This window comes from Echeneis naucrates, chromosome 17 (assembly GCF_900963305.1).
Source record: "Echeneis naucrates chromosome 17, fEcheNa1.1, whole genome shotgun sequence".
Taxonomy (NCBI): domain Eukaryota; kingdom Metazoa; phylum Chordata; class Actinopteri; order Carangiformes; family Echeneidae; genus Echeneis; species Echeneis naucrates.
The window spans coordinates 14,865,693-14,880,666 of NC_042527.1; the positions used below are offsets into that span (position 1 = coordinate 14,865,693).

Here is a 14,974-nt window from a genome sequence, read left to right on the forward strand (position 1 = left end):
CATGTAATGAAAATTTATTTGGAACCTCAAAATACAATGCTTTGTCTTAGTTTTTTTATTTTTTTTATTTTTATTTATTTGTTTATATATTTTTTTTTTGATTTCTTATCTCACTCCTCCTGCTCCACAGGTGACAGAGATCCAGGACTGGAGTGCGGCCAGCCCTCACAGCGCCGCCTATGTATTGTGGGACAATGGGGCCAAGAACTTGTACAGAGTTGGCTTTGAGGGAATGGTGAGCAAACTTCCTTTCTGACCCTCTAGTTCAGTCTCACACACACACACACACCCACGCAGTCTGACAAAAGATCAGTTGTCAGGTGGCTTTTGTGTTTGACCACAGGGCTGAGGCTCCTTTGTGAGAGCTACGCTACCAGCATGAGTAAGGCGCTATTATACAGGCAGCTGGAAGGAGAAGGAATCTGCATCATAAAGCCAATCTGTTCTGTCTGCATTTTAGGGGGAGAGAGTGAACATCGAGGTCAATTTTGGTGGAGGGGGACGTTGTCCCAGGGTTGTTGTGGGTGCAGCTACACACGCGTCTCAAATAAAAAGCATCCTCCTCATTGGTTGAGATGGCACTTTCCTTTTTATAAAAGAGGCCAATCAGGTTTCTTGGTTGCATAACAGATTTGTCCTTTGTTATTCTAATAAATTGAAAGGGAGTCAGACGGCATCTGGCTCTGGATTAAATAAATCATGGATTAGACCCTCCTTATTGACTGTTTTATTTTGGCTTTGTTTCTTGTTACGACAGTAGATAAATCCTTCAAGCAAATACAAACAGCCCTGTTTATTAAATAGTCCAAATGCAGAACGAGAAGTTGAACCTTTCCTTTTTGTAACATCGGCTTTGTACACCTCATAAGATCAAACATGCCCTCCTGGTTCGGTTTTCATTTGTTGGAACTTGTTCTGCGTAGCAAAAAGTTTTCCATAGGACATGAGGGCCATTTCACATGCATCTCTACCTTCTAACTCTGCACATCTGAGTCATCACAAATGAGGCTTTCTCTCTGTAGCAATGTAGTGTTTCGCTTTTCTGCCTCACCCTTAGGGCACCAATAATGTTGGTATTCAAGACAACTGCATGGTCGCTTCAGCTTGAAGTGTGTAAATTTTCAGTTTCATTATTCATGACCGTGCCCCTCTCCTAATGATCACCCTAGAAGTAATTATCTGTCCCCTTCCCTTTTTTCACCCTTAGTCGGACCTCAAGTGTGTCCAGGATGCCAAAGGAGGCTCGTTTTACAGAGACCACTGTCCCGTTTTAGGTAAGTAAGCCAGTGATCTGTGTCCATCGTCATTATTGCACCAATTCTCTCACCTACCGTTCTGGTGCAGTGAATTCAAGGGCATTAGGGGAGTTTCAGCTTTAGTTAATTTTGTCTCACCGCTAGATGGCAGTACTGCCCAGTCGCCCACCTGCCAAAACTAGTCGCAGGCTCAGGTCATGCAGTTACAGTATTTCAAGTGTTCAAAGAATTAGTTGTCTTTCTAGATTCAGCACTGCAGTAGAAGTTCCTTGTTAGGTTTAAGAGTGCCATTTTTCATAGATGGAAACCCTTGTCATGTGTAGTCCAAATAGTAATACTTTCTGTGTTTTGTCATTACCAAATGGTTACCATATATGGAATACAACAAATTCTTAGTACATTTCTTTCCAAAGATGTGTCAGGAGGTATTCTTGTAAAATGTGTTTTTTCTGATCTGCCTCTGTACTTGATCTTAAAATCACTGGCATACTCAAAATCATTGTACCAATGCAACTTTATTAATAGACTAAACTTTTTTCCTCCCAGGTGAGCAGAATGGTAACAGAAATCCAGGTGGTCTTCAGATTGGTGACCTGGTCAACATTGACTTAGATCTAGAAATTGTCCAGTCACTCCAGCATGGTCATGGTGGTTGGACTGATGGCATGTTTGAGACCCTCACCACCACCGGAACAGTATGCGGCATTGATGAGGATCATGACATTGTAGTTCAGTACCCCAGTGGGAACAGGTTAGTCATTGGATTCATTGGCTTCAATTGGATAAAACTGCTTCACATCTTCAGGGTAGTTTCTCATGTGCTGAGTTTTATGCATCCATTTTAACCTCATCTCAGTCAAAAGCCTAGAAACACTTCTCAGTACATCGTCATCAAAAGATGTAATTATAGTTGATATAGTATAGTGGAGAGACTCTAAAAATTAGTAATCCATTTGTAGTAAAGTATTTTCAGTCTACCATTACTATTAATAGAAAATTTAACTGGCAATTTGTCTGGCATTTGTGGATTTTTGAAAAGCTTTTTTTTTTCTTTTTTTATCCACTTCCAAATCCTCATATTTTATATGTTTACTCAAAACCTATACTTTCACAAATCGTTAGTGTCTGAGCTGCTTTAATTTTGAAATCTCTATTCTCAGATGGACCTTCAATCCAGCAGTGCTGACAAAGGCCAATGTCGTGCGCAGTGGTGAAGTTGCAGCAGGGGCAGAGGGAGGTAGTTCCCAGTTCTTAGTGGGGGACCTGGTCCAGATTTGCTACGACATTGACCGCATCAAGCTGCTTCAGAGAGGCCATGGGGAGTGGGCTGAGGCCATGCTGCCTGTAAGAGTCTGAAATATGTCCACACTTTATTTAGTTAAATGTTTAAATTCAATGCTGACATACACATCAATAAATGTATTAATATAGCTCTAGTATGTTAAGTTGTGTGTTACAGAACTTCCAATTTCTTTTACTTAATTAATTTAACCTGATGTGAAAAACCCATGTAATATAGGTACCTGGAAAATTTTGAAAAGCAGTGCTATTGGCAAATTTTTTTTAAAGCAGAATTGTGACTTTATTGGTGGTACAACATTCATATGAGCAAAGTCTCTCTAATTTACGCTCAGTACATCTAATTGTCTTTTTCTGAATTTTCTGCAGTTCCCTAATTTTCTTAAAAGAAATTTTGCTGTATTCTTTGTATGCTGAGACACAGTTTCACCCCTAAAGGTCCATGGCTGTTTGGCTACCAATTTTTCTATTTATCTTTTTTCTGTCTCAACAAGAGATTATTCTTCCCTTATTGTGAAGTTTATTCATTGCTGCCCAGCACGCCTTAGGTTATGTAACTATAGTCTACTCCAATATGCGACTTGTCCCTGCCAAACTGGCCCCCCTCAGCAACTAATGAGCCTTAAAACCCTGAGATGGGTTGTAGCTTTGATCACTAACCACGGCTGTTTGCCGCCCGCTGCTGCTTCTGCTGCAGCAGTCTCCATTATTGATGGCATCCTCCAGGACAGCCCCAGACCTGGCTCGACACACTCAAAGTGCCTCTTCCTCATATAGCCTGCTTCAAGATGATATGATTCAAAATTGGAAAGCATTTTGCGCTGTGCTATCTGTATTGCTTGTGTAGATGAGGAATGGTCTAGCGAGCAGAGGGGTTTCTTTCTTTTATATCTATCTGCTTTCTTGTGCAAGTGAATGTCCTCTGAATAAGCAGTTTTAATCTGTACCATTTTGTTTTTCTGTCAGTTTTTATTTTTGCAATAAGCGTTGTGTCTTCTCTGTCTCTGCTTTGTTGAGCTTGTATTTTCTTCACTTTTTTCTCTTCCCTCTGCTTTTCTTTTTACTATTTCTCACAACCTCTATCTGTTTTTCCATATGTTACAGAGTCTTTTACACAAAACATTACACAAACACAACAACCCTCCATACACTAATGAGTTTGTCTCAAAATTTATCCAAAGACTTTAGGCAAAGTGGGTCGTGTGCAGCAAATCTACTCTGACAGTGACCTGAAGGTTGAGGTTTGTGGAACTTCTTGGACATACAATCCTGCTGCTGTCACCAAGATCGCCCCCACTGGCTCTGCTGTCAGCAACGCCTCTGGAGGTATATGTGAAAAAGCACTACTGACAAAGTGTCATCTTGGTTCTTTGTCCTCATTGTTTTTCTGACTTTTGACACTCAGACAATTTCTGATGTTCTTTGTTTCCTTTCCTTTGTTAAGAACGTCTGTCACAACTGTTGAAGAAACTTTTTGAGACTCAAGAGTCTGGCGACATCAATGAGGAGCTGGTTAAGGCAGCAGCCAATGGAGACTTGGCCAAGGTAGAGGACATCCTTAAGAGACCAGATGTGGATGTAAGTGACTCAACTACTGTTTTGATATGAGCAACCTCTAGATTTCTCAGGGAATTTTAGATGAATAACAAATGAGATTGCCCTTAAATGTACACAGAAAGTTATCTTGGTAATTGGACATGAAATACTCTTGCTGTGCCCTGCTCTCAGTATATCAAGGAGGCTGAGTCTCATAGGAAAGGCCTCTGAGATCATCTCACTCCTGCACCTCTCTCAAACTGAAAAGCATTAAAGCTAGGTCCAGGGGAAGCACCAAGAACCATTGGTGTGCACTGCAGCACAGACCCAATTTGCTCTCAGAATCAAGTAGAGATCCATAAACCCCATATAGTTTTACACTGTGTTCCATCACCTGCTTTAAGACAGGGAATACACCCATTCAACACAAAACAGAAGTCAGGTGCCTTGTGGAGGTTATGAGAACTGGTTACACTAGGTCCACTTTGCTGTCTTAACTTAGAGCAAGTGTGTGTGTCTCTTTGTGTGTCAGTGGTGAAGGCTGGCCAGATGCCCTACTGCCTTTCAGTGGAATTATTTGCTTAAAGCTGAGCACACTAAGCCTAGCCAAGTGATCCGCCTGCCAGGACAAGAGATGTCTCGAGACTCCCAAAGGAGTCCACATTAATATTTATGCTCTGAGTTTTTGCAGTGCTGCAGTTGGTGATGAAACATGCACACGCAGCTGCGCATTCACATCCACACATACAAGTGCTTAAACACATCCTTTTCCCCCCTCAGCTGATCAGCTAATTCAGTAGATGCAGCTTTAAATATGAAACGTGACATTGTTGTGCATCTATTTTCTTACTCTGACTTTATGTGTTTTCAGGTGAACGGGCAGTGTGCTGGACACACTGCTATGCAGGCAGCCAGTCAGAATGGCCATGTGGATGTCTTAAAACTGCTGCTTAAACAAAATGTGGACCTTGAGGCTGAGGTTGGTATAGTTATAAAAAATAACGTTCTTCTTCTCTCATCACAAATGCTTCTCTTATTTTTGTGGCATGGTATGACAGAGAATAAAAATCCATTAGCAGACACCGCATTGAGTCATTATATGGATCCTGTACTTAGGACAAAGATGGAGACCGGGCAGTGCACCACGCAGCTTTTGGTGATGAAGGCTCTGTCATTGAGGTGCTGCAGAGGGGTGGCGCTGACTTGAATGCCAGGAACAAGCGAAGGCAGACTCCATTACATATAGCTGTAAACAAAGGCCACCTGCAAGTGGTCAAAACACTGCTGGACTTTGGATGCCACCCCAGTCTACAGGTATCCGCTATTATGTATAATTGATCTTTTGAGGAATGCTTTGTGACACGAATTATGGTGAAATGTGGGCTGTTCGTTTTACATTTATTGCTGTTAGACACTCAATGATTTGCTGTTATTGTTTGTTTGGCTATATTGGTGTAAAGGTAATTTTAGGTGGTGTTTAGTTTGCAGATTAGTGAGACAGTAATAAGTGATAGAAAGTCTCCCATTTAGGATTCAGAGGGTGACACACCTCTACACGATGCTATAAGCAAGAAGCGAGACGACATGCTGTCAGTGCTGCTGGAGGCCGGGGCTGACGTTACTATCACCAACAACAATGGGTTCAATGCCTTGCATCATGCTGCACTGCGAGGAAATCCCAGGTATGAGACACTTCCTGCTTGTCTCCACAAGCTGTCACACTAACGTTGTGTCATTGTGGGAGTAGCGCATGTTTAAGTGGAATCTGTTGAGATTGTGTCCCCAGGATCTCAGTAATTGTCTGCTGGATGCTTAGTAAAGCCTTTCATATTAGACATAGACACGCTGAGTCCTAAAATCTTGCCTCAAAAAAAGCCATGTACATTTTTACCAACCACACTCATAAGATATAATAATGTATAATAACTGACAGATAATGAGCAAGGTGGGAGAAATATTTAATTGTTTTTTTTTTTGTTTTTCTTTTTTGCATTCTGATACCTGAATGATTCATCTTTGATTAACCAAGCTGCACTGAAAATATCTCCACCCTGCACTGAAATGCATTACCCAGTGCACATGTGACAGTCATACCAACAAAATATTTTCAGCACTCACCTTAGTTTACTTATTTAGACTTGGGCATTGAATAATATTTACTAATTCCGAATATAGTTGTTGTTGAATATTCACTGCAGCAACTGAAACTGCTTTAAAATAGGAAAATTGGACTGGCACTGTGTGTTTGTGATTGTGCCATATAAAACTATTGAAAATATTTGTCAAAACCAGAACCATGAGCTTTATATACTGCTTCTTAGCAACTAAAGGACAGAGGTCGTGGCAGAGGCACTAATCTGCTGCTACTAATCCATTGCTTAATCATCCTCTGTTGGAATGAAAGATGCAGACTCACAACCTATTGGTCTAAACTTCAGCCATTGACACAAACAAAAATCAAACATTTTAAATAACTGAAAGAGGATCCTTTTTAAGGCTACACAAATGTTTCAACAATCTATTGCTCAAACTCACAGATTCAGCCGATCATATTTTCCCAATCATGAACTGCACTACAACTCCACTTATGCAGACTCGTGGTTTCTTGAAATTCTTCTTTTGAATGAAAGTTTTAAATACTTGCATATCTAAAATTATGCAATCAGCTGATGTGGACTTTTTTCTTTTTTCCAGATTTCACTTTACATGTAAAAGTTGTTTACACTAAAACAAATGTATTTCCTCTTACTCACGGTTGACATTCATAAGCTTCCCTTTCATATGTATGTTTAGTTTGACATTGATTGAAGTCTGACGCAGCCCCACTGGCTTCATCAGCGAAACAGATCTCAGTCTCTGAATTTAAACTTAACTGCCTTTAAGGGCTTGAAAGCATCATGCTGACTTTTTTTCACAATTTAAGTCATACAGTTTTCCTTGTTACCATTGCTTGTCCAAGCCCGTGTGCTGTGAGCAGAGGTAGGCCTATAGCGGCTGTCCCATGCTGCAGCAGCAGCAGCAGCAGCAGCACGCCTTGTCCTTGGCCATTGCTATTTCTGGCTGCTGCAGATTGGTGCTTTGCACTTTAGCTGTTTCTTCCTTGTCTCTCAACCATGTGCATATTAAAGATGGTTTGGAGAGACAACTGTCTGTTTCATGCTGATCGTCCAGGGTTTCTTGAGGTGATAGACACTGATGTTTGTTGGTCAGTGATATAGACTGGTGCCATTTCTAGAAATGTTGCCTTCCTTGCTGGTTGTTATGGCTATGTATTAGTTTTTTATGTGTCTGTTTGCATGAGTGTGGTTGTCCCTTTGCTAAATGTCATTCCCCTTCACTGGCATTCATTCCTTTGGCATGAGGACAAATGGAATTGAGGTCAAAGGGCTCTTGAACACCTGCCACCTGCCACAAGGCTGGTCAGACCCAGCCCTCCACCTCCAGTACACTGTAGTATAGGCCAGGGTCTGCTTATTGTGTAATACACTGATCAGGTGATTTGAGGACATAGACATAGCAAAAGTAGCATATAGGAACACAAAATATTGCATATGAAGGTTAAAATTATGTGTAAAAGGATTGCTCTTTATACTAAAATCCAGAGGGAAATAGTTTCAAGCAGAATTGTGGGCCATGACAATGTATTTTCAATGCTTTAAAAAAAGACTTAATACTTTAAAGAAATGCAGTGCTCCACAAGAAGTTAAAATCACATGATGAATGAGCTGGTTTGGAACAAAATATATTTGATGAATACAAATAAAGTATCAACGGCAACAAAAGTGCAGAAAGACACAGCATGTAAATAGTTAAATTTGCAATAGGATGCTAAACTAGTTTGTCAGATCCTCTTCGGAAAGTCATTCTAAAGTTGATGATCCCTGAAATTCTATAATTAAATGTAATTATATAGATGTAGGTCTGTCTGATTAAGAATCCACTTTAAATCTTTTTCAAATTATACCATTAAATTACACAAATAGATAAAAATCATCTCTCTCACACACACACACACACACACACACACACACACACACACACACAAAAGTGGCCATATGGTCAGCTATCCCAGCGTGACTTTGTAGTCCAAGAGGAGAAAAAAATATTACAAGGCTACTGTGTTGTCTTCTTAAACAGCTTTTAAGCTTTTATGAATAATAGTAAATCTATTTAGGGAAGGTCATAAACTTCAGAGTTTAAACTAAATTGTTATTCTGAGTATTATAAATTGCACTTGCAAATATAAAAATGCAAGTGGTTGTTTTAAAACAAGGATTCAGAATATAAAGCAAAGCTAGAAGGCTGTAGAACTTATTGATTTAGAAGCAAAAAATGCTGTACTACAGTATTTTCCGTATCATGGCCTATGTCGTGTTGTGTACGTGTTACTTGCTTCAGTCCATACTGTGTCCCCTTGCTTTCACAGAAACGAAGATATATGACGCCTTCTCCGGTCTGCCCATTTACTTTTATTTCACACTCGAGCTCCTGCAATATCAGGGAGACAGTCCACAAGTCCTAAAGCTCTCGGAAATCTCTCCCTAGGTTGAAGTGAAAGTACCTTGTCTGGTGTGTTTTTAGTGGAGAGGCAGTTATTTCGATTGAGTGCTTAGAGGAATCCCACTTAAGGATTATATCCTGCAAAAAAAGTGCTCTTGATGACTGTCATGAAGAAGTGCTTAAAGTAGGAAGCTAATCAGAAGCTCCTGAGTAGAAGCATATGACATGGAGGCTTTCTGGTTAATGATTGATGTCATGATTTCTTCCTGATAGTAACTTTAAGAATTGGGTCTCCTCTTTCTCTTCATGTTTAGATTTAGCACCAGCAAAGAATGTTCTGCAATTCAGGCCTAAACAGGTCTGATCTCTCTTTTTTTTTATCAACACTATAACAAATCAACAGGAAAAATGCTTCTGCTTTTCATACTTCTGTGCTTTTTCTTTGTAAGTGATCTAAGTTATCAATGTCAATAGTATGTCAGTTCAAGTAGAGTATTTGAGGAAGAATGCTGTGGCTGAGGGGAGTTTTACAATATTTCACCTTTCTCATTACTCACACTCACACCCACACCTGCTAGGGTGTTGAGTGTGTGTAAAGGCATTCCCTCGTAAATTAGACCTAGTTGTTATGTTTAACAATTGCCAGTAAGTTGAAAGTCCTAGTTTAACCAGCAGTAACCTACTCAGAAAAGGATTTTCTTGGCCGTCCACGTGGTGTGTTCCTTCTATGTGTGTTTACTGCAGCCCCAGCCTGTAAGGCGAGCCTGGCTCATCTCTGTCTTTCCCTGGGGCTGCAAAAAGCCAGTAGCTGCTACAATACTGTAAACAATACGATTAATAGCCCATGACTCATAAACGAGCTCCAAACAAGCCCTGCAGCGGCGGTCTACCCTTTTTACGTGTCACCTCCTTGTGATATTTGCCCTCCTACCTCTCATGTAGTGTTCAGCTTTCTTTTAATATGGCAACATACAAGCAAATTCTTCATGCTAATCGCCTCACCTGAGGAGACGGGGGTTATGCAATCTTTCACACTCTCTTCAAAAATGTGGACAAATATGCCAGCACTAATAGGCAAGTGTAACAAGCGTCAGGGTTAGATAGAAAGAAAGTTCTGTTGTGGGCGCTTGAAGATAAAGCTGATATTGGTTAGATTTTGTATTTCTAGGAGCATGCCAACATTTCGTAGGCCACTCGAGTCGGACGACTGTGATTGAATGAGGTATGAGGAGGTTCTGACATTATTATAATGGATTTAGTGCATTTTAGTGCGTTAGTCCATTGGAAAACATTTTAAATTTAAAAGTACATCTACTTAAGTAATTACAGAAGTTACTTAAGATTAGACCAATTAAAACAATATTCAATATTGTTTGACTTTATAAACATGTCAGTTTGAAATAACATTAAATGCCAAATTAGGAAGGCAAATGAAAAAGAGAATAGAGCAGGAGGGAAGAGAGGGTGACACGGTGTGAATGGAGTTTGGCTTTATCTGGCTGGTTGTTCCGCAGTAAGAGCGAGTGAATGTGTGAGGCTCTAACTGTGTGTGTGTGTGTGTGTGTCTGCTTCTGTGATTTGTGCGCTCGACTGCTGTCCTCCAGAGCATCTGGCTCTCATCTACTCCAGCTTGTCCAACATCACTGCAGGAAGCTTTAGGGGAAGGAGGGTAAATGGTTTGAGTTTGTGTATATTGTACACTCACTAAATAACTGTTTGTTACCCTTTTTGTATTCTTGTACTATTATTGTCGTGCGTCTTCCTTATAATGCTTTACATGGCTGCCCTACCACTGCGGAGCAGCATTAACTCTCCTTCATTTCATTTTCTTTTGCCTATTCCCACCCACAGTGTAATTGACTGTTAGCACCCAGTGACAGTCAGTTTAGGAGGTGTCTTAGCAAGACAGCCGAACATTCTCACGCAGACATGTGAGTGCCGTGTTTCAGAAATAGCGCACGCAGTCTACCCCCTGCTATTTTTGAAACAGCCACTGATAGTGTGGTCAGAATATCAATCCCTCCAGAGGCAGACAGGCAACACACAAAGTTTTGAAGCAGGGATCGTTTCCTTTATTAGTCAAATATGAGACAGATTTAGCATTGAACATGACAATCCCCAAATACCCCAGATGTCGTTGGTGGAGAAAAGCCATAAGCCAGTCATCATCAAGGAGGGGTGCGCAGTTGTTGCAGTGATTGTGTTGAAGGCATCTCAGCTCCTGTAGTCATCAAAGCATAGCTACAGCTGGTTGAAGGGGACCAAATCCATTCAAGAGGTGATTTGGTTCCATTTTACCAGCTTTAGCAAAGCATTTTGGAATCACTGTTTTAGAGATGGACATGAAAACTGCTCAGAAGCAGTTAATTATCTGAAAGGCTGTACTGGTGTCAAGTTTTATCACAAGTTCTTCATCTTATTAAAATCAGAGATGTGGCTCCTCATGCCATGTCCACCCACTAGTTAAAACAGACACTGCTGTGTCTTTTTCTATACTGCTTTTTCTGTTGCATGCTCACATTCACCTATTCTGAGACACACAGGCACATTTAGCACACTACACTTCATTTACCACAACACCAATAACACATAGGTACAGTTGATCAACCTTACCTAACTTTCTCCTTTGCTGCCTCCCGGGCAGCCTATTTATCCTCCTTACTATCTTTTTAAGTTTTATGCTTCCCCCCTCCCAGAGAGTGAGAAAAATTGTTCTCTGAGAAAAGGATAATAATAATCTGTGGCAGTGCACTTGAGTCAAATGTCCTGGAGTCATGAAGCAATTACAGGCTCTGACAGATGGGCCCTGCTGCAAGAACGCTGCTGCTCTGGTCACTGAGACGGCCAACAGACAAATGCAGAGGCACAACCACATACACAAGCTCTCGCTCACTCATACTCCCACTGTAGCACTCTGGGGCGTCAAGTCACAACATTAATTTAAACCAGTCATTTAGGTCCTGGAGACTGATTTGTAGTGCACAGGGTAGTGTTTGAACAGTGACTGAGGACAGATTATTTTATGTCTTTTTCAGGACTCTATAGCAATACACTATTGTAGCATTTTCAAGAAAAATACCCATCCTGTTCTAAGATAATAAATATATAACAGCAGCACGCACAAGAACATCATGATTATGTTTTTGTATGTCTAGCTAAGCTTATGGTGGATGTAGTCAATCATGATATTGCAAAACCATTCCAAATATATCTATCCACCTTTCCCATATTTCATGCATAGTCCTGTAATATGTTTTTTTTTTCTTCTTCTTCTTCTTCCTCTTCTTCTTTCCATTTCACTGCTGGAATAAATTTATTTTCAATAAATTTTGATTTTAACTTTTTTTTCACAAAACACTAATTTCAAGCAACTGTCCTACAATGTTAATCTTTGCATAAACAGACAGTTAAATGACATTTATTTTGCCCATTTAAAGCCGTAATTTCTTTCTTATCAATTTTAAAAACCCTCCTCTGACACTGTTTTGTAAAGGGGATTTGAAACATAGTCGGCTGTTAGAATTCTTGACTTTTTTTTTCCTACGAAGCAGGAAAGTGGTGCTTGGAGTAGCCAGCAACAGCTGAGGGATATACGGCACTGCTTGTAGACAGGATGGAGGTCAACATAGGGCTAGCTTGATATGGCACACCAGAGGCAGGTCTATTTGTAACATACACATGCACATTCATGCTTACTAACTTACTCAGTTACGCACGCAAGCGCACACACACAGACACACAGACAGCCTCTCAGTCACTCTGAGGCAGGTGGCCAGGCTGCTCACCTCGTCTAAGGGCCATAACAGGGCAAAAGCGAGGGGGGACGACAGGCACTGAGCATTTGATAATGTCAGCATCTGCTGTGTTTGTCACTCAGACAGCAGGTCATTGCTATTGCTATTGGCCTGAGAGAAACATGCAGTACAAGCCATTCACTCCTACACATTTCTTATGTCTTGACAGGAAGGAGAGCTAGACAGACAGAATATCATGCAGATTAGTCTGAATGATGGAAAAACACTGAAGCAGCTGAGGCCTAAAAAGAAGCTTCATTCCAATGCTCTCTTCAAAAATATTTTTTTAAATTCCAAATTAGATCCGGACTGAGGTGACCTTTCTCATTTGCTTCTTTTTAATGTTGGATTAGTATAAATTGAATTGATTCAATTTTGCAGCATAATAATTCTCTCAAGTCACCTAAATCAAATGAATGTCCTTTTACGCAAATAATTTAATTGTATAAATTTGGCTAAATTATTTAAGTTCAAATTTTTATTAATAATAAAACAATTTATTAAGAGAATTTAGGATTAATTGCCTACATGTTATTTTTTTGCTTCCAATTAATAGTTTTTTGACCTTGGTCAAATGATGATATTCAGTGTCAGTGTCACTGCTCTCACCTCTGCTCAGATATTCCTTACATTCAGGGGAAATGGAGTAAAACAGCTCTACATTTGGCACATTAATCAGTTCAAAGGGAAGTGTCTTGTATTTCAGTAGAAAAGAGCTGTCCTACGAGAGTGGCATGCGTATGCGTTTTAATTGCTCCACTGCGGGTGAAATTTTGTAGCCACTGGTACATTCTAGCCTGCAGCAGCTAACAGTAGTCATTGTAATTTAAGAGAATAAATCTTATTTGATAGAGGAGGCCTTAATATATGCACGCAAGCGTTTTAAAATATCATTGATCATCCTTAAGAGGTTTAAAGTATAGCAAAATTACGACATTTGTATTCTATATTGTTAATCTGTTGATAAGATCATTCGTTTAGAACTATTGAAATGCACTGGTGTTGTGTTTGCTTGTATTAACAGTCCATTTTTTTATGTTTATTATCTGTGCTATTTCAAACTGGAATTAGAAAATTACTTTCAGCAGAGCAGTGATTAAACATTAAAAAGGTTTATAGAGAGATAAACCTATACTAAAACTGTGCAGGCCTTGTCTGTGATCCATGGTCTGACCAAAGAGAGGGTCAGAATAGGTGAAAGTGCTAGATATGAATAGCTTGCCATACAACCCCCCACTCCCTCCACCCCTCTGCTCCATTTCTCTCTGTGCCTCTGTCCATATTCTGTTGCCTTTATTTGTTTGAAGCAGTCCACAATTGGAATCAGCTGACGGGCCAGAGTTGACCCTGATCCTGCATTGTCACTTTTTGATGGTCTAATCTGACTGCCATGCCGCCCAGCAAAGCATTTGGCAAGCATAGCAAACGTGAACAATGAGAGCAGGAATGAGGGGGGAGGGAGGGGAGCACGGGGCAGCCGGGTTGGTGAAGGGTGGGGATATGGATAAGGGCAGCGGCATAAAGGGGAGGGCAGTCATAGTTAAACACACAAGGTTGTTAACACGGAAGCCATATGATACAGCAGTAGGACAGAATAGCAGCAGCAGCAGCAGCCTCTTCACTCTGCCTACTCAGCAACAATTTCCTGCTCTTTCAATCGCATGTTTAAAGGAAAAAAAGACACCAACAGTGGCATGGGTTTTGGTCCACTTCACTTTGCTTTCCTTCCCCCCTGAGCCATGTGGATGTACTAGAAAAGATTATGGTATTAATAAACAGGAGCAGCTCCAGCATATAGCTCACTGCTTGCTAAAGTTGGTGCTAAGTTGCCGCTGGCTGAATTTCAAGGGCTTTAATGCAGTAAAATCACCCAATAATGAAAGAGGGCCCTGTTCATATGGCGATATCACAAGGAGCCTCTTTGCACAGAGTTCGTGTAGGTGTCGAAAATAGTGTCCTTATCGCTTTATGCTAACTTACACAATTGTCAAATGAATTGCTGAATTCAATTGTTGTCTAATTGCTGGCATATCTTGGATGAGAAATTTTTATTGGCCAAGTTAGCCAATTTGAGAAAGCAGTAAGTTCCCTACAGCGATTATTGCTGCAGTGAGACTGCCCAGAGACAGTATATCTAATGTATGAGTCTTACCACTCACAATCATGCTCTCTTTACCTCACTCTCTTCCTCCCTCTCCTTCTCTTGCTTTACCTTGCTTGCCATTTTCTCTCACACCATGATCACAGCCATATTAACAATTTGCAAAGCACAAACATATTTGCAGACAGTGCTGTCCAGCATCATTTTCCCAGTGCGAGGACTCAAACCTCACCAAGAATACATACTTCTTTACATTCCATAGCTATCATATGTTCATATGGGTACATAAAGAAGTATGTACACCAAGGAGGTAATCTTAGGTATGAAATTTTCTCACCTTTTGCCAAGGTCAGGAAGTTAGGAGCAGAAAATCTTTCCTCACCGTTCTCTCTCCCAAGTATGGTAATCTGCACCGTAAGGTGACTTTGAGTGTAAATTCAGTTCGACACTGAAGGCTTTCCTTTGGTTGCCATGTAAGGCTGAACAGC

The 14,974-nt window shown here is 40.5% G+C and overlaps 1 protein-coding gene across 3 annotated transcripts in view; it reads left to right on the plus strand.

Moving 5' to 3' along the window:
* Nucleotides 1-14,974, plus strand: part of mib1 (MIB E3 ubiquitin protein ligase 1) — a 48,855-nt gene that overhangs the window by 7,191 nt on the left and 26,690 nt on the right. For all 3 annotated transcript variants that reach the window (XM_029524911.1, XM_029524912.1, XM_029524913.1), the window contains exons 4-12: nt 131-235; nt 1,208-1,274; nt 1,803-2,007; nt 2,417-2,600; nt 3,737-3,881; nt 4,000-4,133; nt 4,963-5,070; nt 5,208-5,405; nt 5,622-5,773. In XM_029524911.1, coding sequence (XP_029380771.1) covers nt 131-235; nt 1,208-1,274; nt 1,803-2,007; nt 2,417-2,600; nt 3,737-3,881; nt 4,000-4,133; nt 4,963-5,070; nt 5,208-5,405; nt 5,622-5,773 — 1,298 coding nt within the window. The remainder of the gene's footprint in view (nt 1-130; nt 236-1,207; nt 1,275-1,802; nt 2,008-2,416; nt 2,601-3,736; nt 3,882-3,999; nt 4,134-4,962; nt 5,071-5,207; nt 5,406-5,621; nt 5,774-14,974) is intronic.